Below are 15,698 nucleotides of genomic sequence, written 5' to 3'. Positions count from 1 at the left end.
GATCGATCACTCTGAGTTGAAGCAATTCTTATTACCTTATATCTTCAACTAATACCTTAATTGATTAATCTAGGACTAGGGGTGAGTTCATAGGGTAAACTACAACTTCCATTGAGTCTTTTGGCAATTGCATGATGATAGGGTTAAAAATTACGCATAATTTTTAAAAATTTTAAAAAAATTAAGATCAATTTGGACCAAATTAACATTTTCAAAACTTGTCATTATTTTCCAAAATACAAATCAACCCATACAAATCATCCATTTGCGAGAAAATATTTCATCATTTCAAATCTCAAGTTCTCACTCCTTTCTCTCTCTCTCAATAATACAGACAACAACTACTCAACAAATTGCTCAATCCTTCATAAAAGATCAATTTTCTTCTCATTTCTGACCATATAGGTGTTATTTTCGACTTTATTCTTGCTTGTATTAGTTATTTTATCTGTCTTTGTAGGTAATAGAGTTTAAGAAGAGTTTAATATTTGTTATTTTTTCTAAAAATTAGGGATTTTAAATTAATGATGAAAAAGAAGACTTTTAGTTGTATTATCTTCGAGAATGGATTTACAATTTTGAGTTTTGATGGTAAAATCATAGGAAGAGCCCCAGAAAATCCTAATTTTTATCACAGTGTTTCGTTGACTATCATGGTATTATTGGATAGTGTTTATGGTATTGGTAGTCATGGTGGTGGTGTTGGTGGTCGTTGTGGTGGCACTGGTGGTGTTTGTGGTGGATGTTGGTGGCATTGGTTGGTGGTGTCGGTATTGGTGGTATTTATAATGTATTTTTTAAAATATATGCATACATCAATTATAATGTAATTTTTCTTATGTTTGTAGGTAAAACATGTCTCAGAGGGATTCGGAGGATCTTCCCGAACAATCTCAGTCAGGAAAAAGTGAAGCTGAGGAAAGTAATGAAAATAACATTAAGGGAGGTGGGCAAGGGTCTGTAGATGGTGATGAGAAAAATAAAAGTGGGGAGGAGGAAGAAAAAAATAAATAAAAAGAGGAGGGAGAAGAAAGTGAGAAAGAGGATGATAATACATCACTAATGGGGCATGAATTAATATCGAAATCCCAACATAAGGCTGTCAAAACTATTAGTATTGATAGGTTTTAAGTTGCGATCCCGATAGATCAACCTGCAAAACTAACTGGTGATGTTGTTCTTAAATGTCAGTTGGGGAAACATTTTGACAAATTTAAGAATATTATGAAGAATGAAAACATAGACGGACTTTTTAAGAAGAGTTGCTTTGGATACTTTCTTGAGTTTCCTGTGAATCAAACTGTTCATTTCCAAATGAGCATGGGATATGGTCTTCTCAAGCACAGGATCAAGTACGTAGGGGATGATAAATATTCAGAGGGGGGGGAATGGATGAAATCTAGATCAACTACTGTGGTATGCCGATTTGTTTTGGCTTGAAAGAGTTTGCCATAGTGAAGGTCTTGAGATGAAATCATCCAGAAGAATCTCTCACCAATAAAACACCATGCAAAAGGTCTAAGGAAATCAGGACAGTCAAACCACCACCATCAAATAGTGGTAAGGCATTGTCCAAGCGACCACCCACCAAAATTGACAAATACAAGAAAAAAATTGATGGGTTGTTGGACATTGTTGGACGTGGGTGCAAAGCCAATGAGTTGATAGAACATCTCAAGGATAAAACCATACCAAATCAGTACAGGGAGTAGTTGTTCTTGGTTTGGTTTGCCCATGTCGTTATATTGGCAAGAGGCATCAATAAAGTCATAGAAGATGATTTGTTAAAGCTTGCTGATGACTTTAAGAAATTCAACAACTATACCTGGGGATATGAAAGCTACTACTTGACTATCAAATATTTACTGACAAAGTTATCTCCAAAGATGATCACATTATACAGCTTTCCTTGGGCTTTCATGGTAAATTTAATTACTATTTGTTTACTCATCCATTAATTTATATTGAATAATTACTATGACTTTTTTTTCTTGCCTCCTGTTTAATACCCTTAGCCTTGGGCATTTGAAGCCATTCCTCACCTCCAAAAGTAGTTCAAGAACTACCCGAGTGAGGTTTCTCATCCAAGGATCCTTAGGTGGTTAGCTGCAAAGGGCAACCCAAAAATTAAGGAGGCTGATCTCTTTAACCCACCGGATGATGTAGTACATCTTCTTTCAAGTAAAATAATTTGACTCAAATAAAGATGTTGAAATAGATGTGCCATCTGTTGCGACAGATGGGTTATCTGTTGTAATAGATTATCCGTCTACTATAACTGGTGCAACAGATAGGTAATCTATTATGATAGACGATCCATATTTCATAATAGATTAGTCATTTGTTGCTCTGGTTCTCTGAACCTGACTCAACAGATACCATCTACTACAAATTATACAACAGATGGGTAATCTGATGCAGCTGATTATTAATCTGTTGTGACATATAGATCAGTTGTTGCGATAGATAGGTCATATATTACATAAGTTATTTGTGTTAACATGTAACCTAACTGACTACAAATTATTATATGATTTAAATGTATCTATTTTTTTACTGGTTATGCATCTGTTGATCGTGCCTACTGAGCAGGGGTTGGGGATGACTTTTTTTATTACTCTAGGTCTTGTTGATACAATAGCAGACCCAATGGTGGATTTAATAAAAAATTAATTGGTTGGAGCAACATCCATAAGAAGATTAGTTAGGCAAGGTCAGTCTAGTGTTGAGGCTCTTTATGACCAAACTACTGCAACAGATCCGAGTGCTTCTTCTGGGGGTGTTGCTGGTGGAGTTGATATTGGTGGCAGGCATGCTGATGCTACTACCAATCGTGATGTTGATACTCAAGAAAAAATAAATATATTTGAAAACACACCTTAAAGATCCTTCTCCCCATTACACAGGTCCCTCTCACCCTTACACTGGTCCCTCTCGCCCCTCTTCACCCTCATATTCTCGTGGCAGATACAAAGAGTGCAAGGACAGCCAGGATAAATTCTTTGAAAAAGTAGAGGCTAATTCTAAAGCTGTTGAGGAATTAAAATCTAAGAGGGTTGTCATACCATCCAATAAGGTGAGGGATCCATACACTTCTACAGTGGTGGTTGGGAGGAAAAAAAGAGCAATTAGCCAAGTACTCTCCAATCGGAAATCCAAAAAAATTGCAACTCCTCCCTCTCCAAAAGTTATTGAAGTTCAGGGACAATTCAAGAAGGTCGACATATATGTGGAACTTGGCTCCAAAGAGAAGAGGGATTGCGATGGGATAAGCAATGCACATAAGATTACCCTATCCGTACCTTTTCCGCCCAAGACTTCAGAAGTATGACAGATATGCATACACAATATGTGGAGAGGGTAAGTTTACTTTTCCTAACCTAGCCTTCTAATCTACTTGTCATTTGTTGCAATATATACGTATTCTGGTGCAACTTGTGGTGGTTCTATTGCAACATATTACCTATATCTTGCATAAGTTGCGTTAGATGGGTAATCTGTGAATAGATTCAAAGAACCCTTGCAATAGATGGACCATCTTTTGCATCTTTCACTATGTTTTCCTTCTTTACAATTACTAAATGATACAGGACAAATGGTCATCTTATCTTTTCAATGACATCTTTGGAGGCCAACACATAGAGGCTCAATACTTGGTCACCTCGGGGATACGAGAACATGCATGGAGGACCCATTTTGAGCCTACCATTGAGCATACCATACATCAAGGCCGTGAGTGGAAGATTGCTTGGAGCATTAAAGACTTGAGGACTCACGGCTTTGGACACTTAATGGATCACAGTTTTGGAGTCATCTTCATTGAGGACATTTTGGTCACTTAACTTTGCCCAAAATGCACTCCATGGGCATCCCTATCATTAAGGGTAGTGTAGTTATTTTTTCTCCTTTTGTAATATACTATAAATATAACATTTTAGGTATTTTCTTATTATTTGCTTAATGATAAAAATATGAGACATTAAAAATCCTCTCTCTTGAGATTAGGCCACCTTAGTGTAGTTCTTATTTAGGGCTTGGATTATCCATTGTAGTTTAGGACTTGGAAAAGCCAATATTATTATTTGCTTGGAAACGGTGGATATTGAGGTGAGTTGATTCCCTTGGCGGTCACCGTAAGAGTGTGGTGTTTTTGTTACATTCATTAGGGTTTTGAGTTTAATATACTCTTTAGTTCCTAATCTTTGTAATAATCTATGTCTCACTATCTATCTTTACCTTTGTTTCAATTGTGTTAGTGTTTGTATCTTGTAATCATTTGTTCTTGTTGAATCCTAATCTTATGTGGAGTGTGTTTATATTGTTCTTGTTTTTTGTTACTGTTTTGGTGTTAAAACACCTTGTAAACTCGTGATACTTGTGTTGTTGTTGTTGGCCGAAACTAGCACTCAAAAGGGTCTTCGAGTTACTCTCAATTTGTGGATTGTTTGTGGGTTGTTTTGTGACTTCCATGGTATTTATTGTATCATTTGGCATCAGATCATGGCTTGATCTTTTTCCCACAAGATCAATCTTGGGCTCGTAAACTTGAAAAAAAAGGTGTTAGAAAACTAAAAAAAAAAAAAAAGCAAATCTGTCCATTTTTGTGTCTTGGACGAAATTGTGTTGTTGTTGTTGTTGTTGTTTTAGCTGATATTTATGCCTAGATCTAGGTGTGTTTTTCTTATCTTAGTTTTTTCTTGTGTTGGTTTTCTTTCTCTCTAATACTCATTGAGTCCTAATACAAGTTCTTGAGCTAAGTTTCAAGTTGTGTGGTGGTAATTGTTGGACGGCTTGTAGTTGTTCTTGGGGTTCATCTTGTTGTGTTGAAGAAGTAGTTTCAAATGATCTTGAAACAAGAAAATAAGAGTGAAACTTTTGTTTGTCTTGAAAATATCCTCAAGATATCACCAAAGTGGTAAAAGAACAAAAGACATCCCAAAAGTCTAGTTACTACAAAAGAGTAAGACCACTTTTCTAGGTTGTCCAAAAGGGGAAAGGGGGACAAGACATCCAAAAAGGTTGTCTAGCCAAATTAGTGCAAGTAGGTTAAAAACATTTTGAATCTTGAAAAGGGAGTGTAAGACCTTGTTTACCTATACCTTAGCCGAAACTTCTTCTTCCAAATGTGAAAGTAAACAACTAAATTCTTGAAACAAAATTTTTCAACTTCAACAACATTTCAACGACCAATAGTCGAGTGCCACATCATCATAAGCTCAAGAATTTAAATACCTAGTTTCTTTTCTTTGTTCCATTGGTTTCAACTTTGTTGACTCTTATACTAATTGGAAACTAGTAAATACCTACTAAGTTGTAAATTAGATTTTGAGTACGTTCTTCGTGTTAGCATTATTTTTGTGCCTTTTCTCGTTTTTAACTCATAGAAACTTCTTTGTTTCAAGTTCATAAGTAAATTTTGTTTTATGTCTTGAGTTCAATAAAACAAGAATTCATTTTGGCCGCCAAGTAGAATTGACATCCTATTAACTATCGGAGTATAAAAAACTTTCAATATTCGCCGCTCCAATTGTGAAAATCACAAAGGTAAGTGGATACGAGTGTTGGTGAGAAGCTTTTACTAGTAATCTTGTTTGTTCATTATGTAGGTACAAAGGTGATATAAGGGGAATTTGTCTTCGATAGCCGGAGATTATTGTGACTACAACATGGGAGACTATAATTGTAGTGAGGGGTTTTATGGATACAAAGTTGAGGGAGATTGTGAAGGCTATGAAAATAGCCATGATCAAAACTTGGGCAGATTTGAGAGACACGATTTTAGGGGAGAAAATGAAAGGAATGAAGTACCTAGTGCTTATGGTGAACTTGGAGATGATGTATGACCTTGTGATAGTTCTTATGATGATGTTGGGGCATGTGAGAAGTCTTGCAGTTCTCATTCTGAGCCTAGATTTGGTATTAGGTATAACCCTTTCGTTTGCAAAGCTTATGAGGGCTATGATGAGAGTGCCCGTGAGGAGTGTAAAGATTCATATTCTCCACCTTTTAGTACTTTTTATCAAGGTAGATATGGTGTGAATGGTTATACCAGCTCTAGTGGAGGTTGTCCAATGAGAAGAAGAGGGTATGTATTTCCAAAACCAAAGGGTACTCGTGTGGGTTACAATGTTGATCCGAGAAGGAGTGTACACTCCATAAAGGTGACCATTTGTTGGATACTGAGCTGCCTCGTTGTGTTAAATGATAGGTACTATAGAAACTACATCCTTCCATCCATGGTTGACTACTTGGGGTTATTTCTAGAGCCTTTACTTGTTCCAACTTCTTGGATGGGTTTAAGGTTACCGAGAAGGTTAAAGTTGTCTTCTCCCAATTTGAATACCATGAGGAGGTGTGGTGTAATATTCTTCCCTTGAAATACGAGCATGTATGCTTAGGTGCCAATTGGTTTGCACAATATAAAGTTCCAAATATGCAAAATTGTCCTAATGTTATAAGAGACTGATGGGGAAATTTCTTTGTAACGTACATTCTACCTGGGCCGCAAAGAGAAGTGCTCACCTACTCTAATTTGAATGATGATGAGAGACAAAAGATTGAGAGGAGTAAGGGTGTATAAGGTGGTAATCTGAGAGTGGAAAAAGAAGAGGTTGTGTGGAGCAAAGTGAGGGGATTGCCACCAAACCGAGCTAACATTATTTGTCCCTCTATTTCTAAGGATATTTGTGTAGGTACCGACATGGAAAATGGAGGAAAGCAATGCCGAAGTGAAGTTTCTGCCCAAGCTTGTGGATGACCTTCACAACACAACAAATGAGAGTCTACTCAAGAACTTCTAGGTAAAATAGCTAACTTTTACACTTTTGTGCATGTGAATGATAATTGTGTGGCTAGTAGCCCATTGAGTATGAGTTGTAGCTTACTTACTTGTGAGTCTAATGATTTTTTGCCTCTTGTTGATGATGTACATGTTGTGAGTATGGATACACTAGATGATCCTATTGATGACAAAATTGACTTTTCTTGTAAGAGTAATTTATGTTCACCTAGTGTTGAAGCCAATATGTTGAACGAAAGTACACTGTCTTGTGTAATTGGTATTGATCAACTTATGTGTGAAACTTGCCTGCCACTTGAGGTTATGTGTGATATGCTTAATAGAACTCAAGTGAGTGAAGTATTTGAAAATGTTGGTCAACAAAATGAGAGTGAACCCGAGAGATATTCTTGGGATAATCTTGTACTTGAAATCTCTTTGAATCTTGATATTGATCTTTTAGAGAGTGATGAACGTGTTTGTTCCAAATTTTCCCGTGAAATAGATCATGCTCTCTTTAGGTATAATGTCTTGTTTGAAAATGATATAAACACTACTAATAGACCTAGTGGTGAAAATGATGGTATAGTTTGCCTTGGAAGCTATAGCCTATATGCTAACCCACTATGGTGTGACAACATTTCTCCTAAAGATGGAAATCTCTTCTTGAAATATGAGAGTACTCTTAAGGGTAAGGAATGTATGGTCTTGGAAACTATTTCTTCTTCTTCTTTGTGTGAATTTATTATTGAGAGTACTCATAGTGATGATTGGGAAACTAGTTGTGAGTACACACACAAGGGCACCTTAGTAGAAGTCAACTTGAATGATACTTTTCTATACTCTCTATTTGTTTTGGATGATATGTATGCTATTGTAGAGAGTATTCCGTTCAGTTTGGGTAGAGACCATGGGAAAGGAAAGTGTTTTCTAGACCCGTGTCTATGGCCACTCTTCCCATTTGACCCCAGTGCCAAATATAGAAATGGTGATGTTGGTGCACCCAACTTGTTAATTGGTCTACATGACAAGCAAAGTGTCACTCTTGGTGAATCCCATAACCAAATCCTTCGTACATCTTTCACTGAGTTTTTAATATTTTATTCAAAGAATCCTTGGTTATATTGCAAATATGTGCAACCTTGGCATGTTGAGATGATTTTTTGTGCTAACCCTAACCCTCATGCCATGAGGAGTTTGTATTTGTTTGTCCTCTCTTCGATTTTGAAATGAAAGATGACATCTTTGGAGGACAACATATAGAGGCTCAAGACTTGGTCACCTCAAGGATACGAGAACATGCATGGAGGACCCATTTTGAGCCTACCATTGAGCATACCATACATCAAGGCCATGAGTAGAAGATTTCTTGGAGCATGGAAGACTTGAGGACTCACGACTTTGGACACTTAATGGCTCATGGTTTTGGAGTCATCTTCATTGAGGACATTTTGGCCACTTCACTTTGCCCAAAATGCACTCCATGGGCATTCCTGTCATTAAAGGGTAGTGCAGTTATTTTGTCTCCTTTTGTAATATACTATAAATAGGACATTTTAGGTCTTTTCTTATTAGTTTTTTAGTGATGAAAATGTGAGACATTGAAAATCCTCTCTCTTGGGAGTAGACCACCTTAGTGTAGTTCTTAGTTAGGGCTTGGATTAGCCATTGTAGTTCAGGGCTTAGAAAAGCCAATATTGTTCTTTGCTTGGAAATGGTGGATCTTAAGGTGAGTTGATTCCCATGGTGATCACCGTAAAAGTGTGGTGTTGTTGTTACATTCATGGGGGGGGTTGAGTTTAAATACTCTTTAGTTCCTAATCTTTGTAATAATTCATGTCTCACTATCTATCTTTACCTTTGTTGCAATTGTGTTAGTGTTTGTATCTTGTAATCATTTGCTCATGTTGAATCCGAATCTTGTGTGCATTGTGTTCATCTTGTTCTTGTTGTATTGTTGCTGTTTTGGTGTTAAAAGACCTTGTAAACTCATGATACTTGTGTTGTTGTTGTTGGCCGAAACTAGTGCTCAAAGGGGTCCTCGAGTTGCTCTCAATTTGTGGACTGTTTGTGAGTTGTTTTGTGCCTTCTGTGGTCTTTCTTGTATCACTAACCTATTTAAAAATTGACTTCTTATATCACAGTATGTTGAAGAAATTCTCTGCCTCATGAGGGGCAGGCAATTAGCGTACCCGGAAGCTTATGATCCTGCCGATAGGATAATGAACCTCGACTTCTACAGGAATCTCAAGGATAAGTACAATTATCTTAGTAAGCTAGCGTCAACTCCCGGTGGAGAGGGATTTCATTCGTTACTTTCTGGGTTCCAATGGGATAAAGAAATGATAAAATATATTAGAGGGGAGAAGCCAAATCCACACAGTAAGAGCTAGTCCGAGGTAAAGAGGATTCTTGGAGTCATGAACATAGACGGCGCATATTATTGGGCTATTGAGATACTTCTAAAGGAGGGAAAGATCAAGGTTTATGACTGCAACTTACCTGCCTTGGACGAGGTCGATTTTTTTACCTACATGGAGCCACTGTTGGAGTTATTCCCCATCTTGTTGAGGCAGAGTAAACTGATGGATTATTTGTCAAAGGAAGTATTAATGAAGCATCCATGGGATTTTGAAGGTCAAAACAAGGACATGGACCTCCCAAAAAATGAAACTGTTGTCGCGTGCGGGTCGCACGCTCTTGCACACATTGAATATTTGCTGATGGACACTGAAATGGCCGAGCCAACGACATTTCTGTATGAGAACATTACGGTAAACATGAAAGAGGTCCGAGTTTATGGGGTACTAACTGGACGCATGGAGCCTGTGTATGAAGAAGAGCCTGTGAAATAATAATTTTTTTATTACAAGTCACTTCACTTTACATACTTTACATTACATATATGTAGGGACAATTTTTTTTTTGTCTGATTAAAGTTGAATTTTTTAGAATGCAACAGATTGTCCATCTGTTGTAAAATATATTTTATCTGTTCAAACAGATAGTTTATCTATTGCAATAGGTTGGTCATCTGTTGCATTATGCTTATATAGTCTTATCTGTTGCAACTTGCAACAGTGGAAAGACCTGTTAGATAATTTCTAATAGATGACCGACATGTTGCAACATATGTCTAAATCTGTTTGATATTTTTCAACAATTACGCTTGAATATTCATGTGCTCAACAACACCAAACTAGTAGCAAATACAAATACACCACTATGAAAATTTCAGCAATTAGGCTTGAATATCCATGAGCTCACCAACACCAAACCAGTAGCAAATACAAATACACCACTATGAAAATTTCAGCAATTAGGCTTGAATATCCATGTGCCTAACAACACCAAACCAGTAGCAATAACGCCAATAATGTAGTATCTTCTTGCTCAATTTCGTTTCTCTTTAAAAGCCTTGACTTTCTTCAACAAACCCCAGATTATACGATTTACTTGTGAAGGGTGTCGTTCTTCATACCAATCAAAATAATCACATCCACTCAACTTCTACAAAAACAAGATCACAATTACAAAATAATTACAAGTCAATTATTAATCAACTAATTAAATAAAAAATATTACCTTTGAAATCTTACAAGTAAAAAACCTATGACTTAGATTTTTTTGAGTTCAATAAGTCTTCAATAGAGCTTCACGATCACACTTACAATATCAAAAAGTTTTATCACAAAATTAGGGGATAGTTGGAAAAATAAAAAAAAGTATGCAAAAAAATCAAATGCAAATAATTTAAAGAATTTGGATAGAGAAAAAAAGATGAAGAAGAAAAAGAAGATTTGGGAATTTAGGGTTAAATTTTAAGAAGAAGATAAATATATAAGACAGTGGGATAAAAATAACCGTTGGGGGCCAAATCAGATGCCAAGTCAGCAAAAATGGGGGTTCAACGAGCCTTGGCTACGTGAATTACACGCAAGCAGCCAACAGGGCAAAAAGTGTCAAACTGACATATTTGATGCCTATTTTATTTTACGTGTTTAAAATGAACACTGTCTACTTGATGCCTATTTTATTTTAGGTGTTTAAAATGAACACTATTGATGGGTTCCACCTTTTTTATTTCAAGTCACTTCACTTTACATGTAGTAGCAATTTTTTCTGTCTAATGAAAGTTGAATTTTTATAATGTAATAGATTGTCCATTTATTGTGACAGATATTCTACCTGTTCTGACATATAGGGTATCTGTTGCAATAGATTGGTCATCTGTTGCATTATATTGATATTTCTATCTAGGTCTATCTATTGCAACAGTGGGAAAACCTGTTTGATAATTTCCAACAGATTACTTACCTGTTGCAACATATGTCTAAATCTGTTTGATATTTTCCAATAGAAGTGTCATCTATTGCAATATTTGAATCTTGTATTCCATTTCAATTAATAAGTTCAAATCTAAGGAAAAAAATAAAATTCATAGACAAAATAAAATAAATCAAAGCCTTCATAAATTATATGAAATAAATCAACAAATAAATGAAATGTAAAAAAAAAATTTATGGGTACAGATCCTAACAAATACATCAACAATTTAAGTATTGATGCTAAGAAATTCTAAGGAAGGGTGAGGTTATTACTTTGAAAGACTCAAGCTATAAAGATCTACTCAATATGAACAAGTTGTTCTTCATCCGGTGCTATGGAATTCGGCTTTGGTCGTCGTGGATATTTATTGTAGCTTACATACGATTTCTGCGCTTTCTGTTCTCCGTATTTTCATAAAAAGAGTAGCATATTTTCTATGTTGTTCAATAGTAGCTTCTACATCCACATGGAAAGCCAGAAGTGGTCAATGCTAATCACAGAGATACAACAAAATGAAAAAGGACAACTCATCTATTCTAGCAAATCAAACAGGTCTTTCTCCTGTTTTAAATTATCCCAAATAAATTATATTTTTATTACAATAGATGAATCAACTGTTGGGATAAATTTCTACATGAGGAAGACCTGTATGATAATTTCTAACGGATGAATCATCTATTGCAACATATGAATCATCTGTTTGGAAAAACCGAAGTGGTAGAAAGTCTTGATTTAATTTGTTTCAATAGATGACTATTTGTTACAGCAGATAGGTCATCTGTTGGTACAAATAAAAGTGGTACGAAGAGCTATTTGATTTGCTAAAACAGACGAGACATATGTTGCAACAGATACTTTATCTGATGCAACAAGTTAGTCAACTGTTGCAACAGAAGTATATAGCTGTTTGATAATGTTCAGCAGATGTGTCATCGGTTGAAACAAATATGTGTTTGTCGGAACAAGCGGCGGATGCACAATCTAACATAAATCATTACATATATTATAATTATGATTAGATAATTCAAAAAATCACTGATTAAAATAAAAACTTAATTATAATTATACTTACTGCATCCTTCAGGGGGGTGAATAGATCAAGAAATTTTGCATTTTTATCAGCTTTGGCTGACAACCATCTCAACATTCTTGGACATAAAACTTCTTTCCGGTAGTTAACTTGTTGTCTCAAATAAGGAATGTCTTCAAACGCCCAAGCCTATAAAATAACGCCAATAAATCAAAATCATTATTGAGTAAAAAAATGAATGATATCATAATAAAAGAAACATTTACCATAAAAGCCTATATAAAGCCATATAAGTTGACTGTCATTAGCGTTAACGGAGTCAACAAATATTTAACAGTTATTTTGAAGCTTTCATAACCCCAAGGATAGTTGTTAAACACCTCAAGATCCTCAGAGAGCTTTATTAAACCAACACTTATATTGTTGTTAATGTCTCTCGCCCAAAGAATATTATGTACAAACCAAACCAAGCACAATGATTGCTTGTGCTTCTTTGAAATTCTTTTACCTTTAAACGCTTCTATCAAATTTTTATTTTTGAAGCTTGGAACAACAATGGACACCAGGTCATCACGATCACTTGACTTGTCTTTGCCTTTTTTGGGTGTGCGAGGTGCTTTTTATGGGTTAGAATAGGTATAATATGAGAAGGAGAAGGAGGATAACATTTTAGTTCAGTAACTATAGCAAACTCCTTCCAACCAAAACAAACAGGCATGCCACAGTAATTTATCTACACCTCATCCATCTTATCTTTGTTTTCATACATAAACCTATGCTTGAGAAGTTCATATACTATTTTTATTTGGAAACGAGCACTGTTGTCCTCTAGCAAACCAAGATATTTCCCAAAGTTGTTGTCCCTGAAATAAGCATCCAATTTTTGTTCTCGAAGTATTTTCTAAAGGCATTGAAAGATTTTTTCATAGCTGACTTAACCACAAAATCACCCATTAAATTCGTGGTACCATCGCACTGCATTCTCACAGGACGATCAATGCTAAAGGTTTTGACCAAATCTTCAGTGAAAGGGCTATTAATAGTTAGATCATCTTTTTTAAAATATTCCTCCAGCCCATGTTCATCATATTCTGCTCCTGATTGAGATAACGTTTGTAAAGCAAGCTCATAGAGTGGTGGATGTAGCCTAGCTGCTTCACTTGTTTATTTACTTAGACTTGATTCAGTTTTTATTCTTTTGGGAGCCATATTATCTAGAACTAAAAGAAACATAAAAAAAAATATTATAGTTGATTAATGCATTATTAAAAAAGAATAACAATAAATCTAACATGCAAAATAGTAAAATAACAGTTGCAACAAATCACATATCTGTTACACCAGGTAGGTTATCTGTTGCACCAAATAACTAACCTATTGCAACGAATGAGTAATCTGTTGCAATAATACAAAATATATCACTCATTTATTAAGACAAATAAATGGTCGATGCAACAGATCACACATCTGTTGCAATATATGGGTGATCTGTTGGAACAGTTAACTTTCCTATTACAACGGATGAGTAATCTATTATGGCAATACAAAACATATCACTCATTTGTTGAGGTAGATAAATGGTCTGGTAAAAAAGCACACATCTGTTGCAACATATGAATGATCTATTAGAACAGTTAACTAACCTGTAAAAATGGCTGAGTAATTTATTGCCACAATACAAAATATATCACTCATCTGTTGAGACAGATGAATAATTTGTGCAATAGATCACACTTCTGTTGCAACATATGAGTGATCTGTTGGAATAGTTATCAACACTATAAAAATGGTTGAGTACTCTATTGCGATAATACATCATACATCTGTTGCAACGTATGAGTGATCTGTTGGAACAGTTATCAACGGTCAATATTGTTTAGATTTCTTCAAACAGAAGGGTTTTCTATCGCTACAGATGAATGATCGGTTGAAAAAATCAAGTCTTGGACATGTCCTGTTCGAATAGTTGATAGGATTTTATCTAATGAGAGGTTCATCTATTACATCAAATCTTTAATTCGATTGTATTTTCGTTGCAACAGATGAATAATTTGTTGCATTAGATTTTTAATCGATGGTTCCTCTGTTGCATCAGATAGCAAATTTGTTACATCAGATGGTTAATCTATTGCAACATATGGTTAATTTGTTACATCAGATGGATAAATTATTGCATTATATAGTTAATCTGTTATATCATATAGTTAATCTATTGCATCATATTTTTTATTCGATGGTTCATCTGTTGTATTAGATGATTAATCTGTTGCATTAGATGGTTAATCTGTTGCCTCATATGGTTAATCTGTTGTATTAGATTTTTAATCTGATGGTCCTTCTATTGCATCATATGGTTAATCTGTTGCATCATATGCTAAATTTATTGCATATGATGGTTAATCTATTGCACCAGATGGATAATCTGTTGGAGAAAAAAAGTAGCACGATTTTGTTCAATAGAACAACAACAATATCACCATTTTTATTGAGAACAAATCAACCCAACAATGGGCACAACACGAAAAACACCAACATCGTTTTTTTGTTTGTATAAACACAAACAACAAAAATCAAAATTTAAAAAAACACAACAAACAACAAAAAATCATAATTTGCTTCGAAAAGAGAAGAGAAGAAATACCAAAAATTAGGATTTTATTCAGAACGCATTTAAAATCAAAGCAACAATTATTGAAATTCGTAACCAATACTATAAGAGAAGTTGGCTCAAGTTCCTCGTTTTCTTCAAAACTAAAAAGGCCATAATTTTTTTACTTGTGAAGGAAAAAAGAAACGATGAAGAAGTTAAAGTTGTTGTGGCTGGAGAGCAAGGCTGTCACATCGATTGACGATTGAAGTCAAAAAGGAACTCAAAGCCCAACTATTTATCATCAGAGGTTGAAGTCGTCGGGGATTGAAAGGAGAAATTTGTAGAACCGTTGGTTGGGAGAAACTGTCAAAAGAAAAGAGAGACGATTGATTTGAATTGAAGAGGGTTGTGGGTTGGGCTGATTTGTATTTTTGAAAATATTAGAATATTTTTAAAATATTAATCAAGTCCACAATTAACATAATCAAGTCTCCTAATTATGTTTGACCCTGTAAGTTGGTCAATGTCACCAATCCTTCATTCAAGACTTAAAAGACACCTTTCCTTCAATTTTCTCAACTAACTTAATAGTGCTATAAGAATATTAACTTATAATTAAATTACATTAACAGATTATTTCATTTGATCCATTTATTTGTTGTGTTTATCTTTTACACGCACTTTAAAAAAGTATTTTGTTCATCCTATTTTAGTAATTGATTTATCTTTTTTCAAGTCCGCCAAGAAAAAATAATAAACACAATGTACTATTTATTATTGATTAAGTTACCTTATTTATTATATGTTTTTTAAGCATTGAACAATATTGACTATGAGAGTGTAGTTAAAAATTATTACTAACTTTATATTTATATGAAAAGTTATTTTTATTTTTATTTTTATTTTTGGCAAAAGTTATTATTAATTTGAAATGAAGGTAGTTTTAATTAAAAGGGACTCTATTAAGTAGT

The 15,698-nt window shown here is 34.8% G+C and overlaps 1 protein-coding gene across 1 annotated transcript in view; it reads right to left on the bottom strand.

The window, feature by feature from the left end:
* Positions 1–10,171: 10,171 nt before the first annotated feature.
* Positions 10,172–15,698, bottom strand: part of LOC124891214 — a 28,591-nt gene continuing 23,064 nt past the window's right edge. The window contains exons 3-4 of the mRNA XM_047403027.1: positions 12,180–12,326; positions 10,172–10,288 (exon numbers count right to left, since the gene is read on the bottom strand). Coding sequence (XP_047258983.1) covers positions 10,172–10,288; positions 12,180–12,326 — 264 coding nt within the window. The remainder of the gene's footprint in view (positions 10,289–12,179; positions 12,327–15,698) is intronic.

The sequence above is a fragment of the Capsicum annuum genome, unplaced genomic scaffold (genome assembly GCF_002878395.1).
Source record: "Capsicum annuum cultivar UCD-10X-F1 unplaced genomic scaffold, UCD10Xv1.1 ctg3234, whole genome shotgun sequence".
NCBI classification, from domain to species: domain Eukaryota; kingdom Viridiplantae; phylum Streptophyta; class Magnoliopsida; order Solanales; family Solanaceae; genus Capsicum; species Capsicum annuum.
Note: the sequence above shows the minus strand (reverse complement) of the source record. Positions and strands in the feature narration are given on the sequence as shown.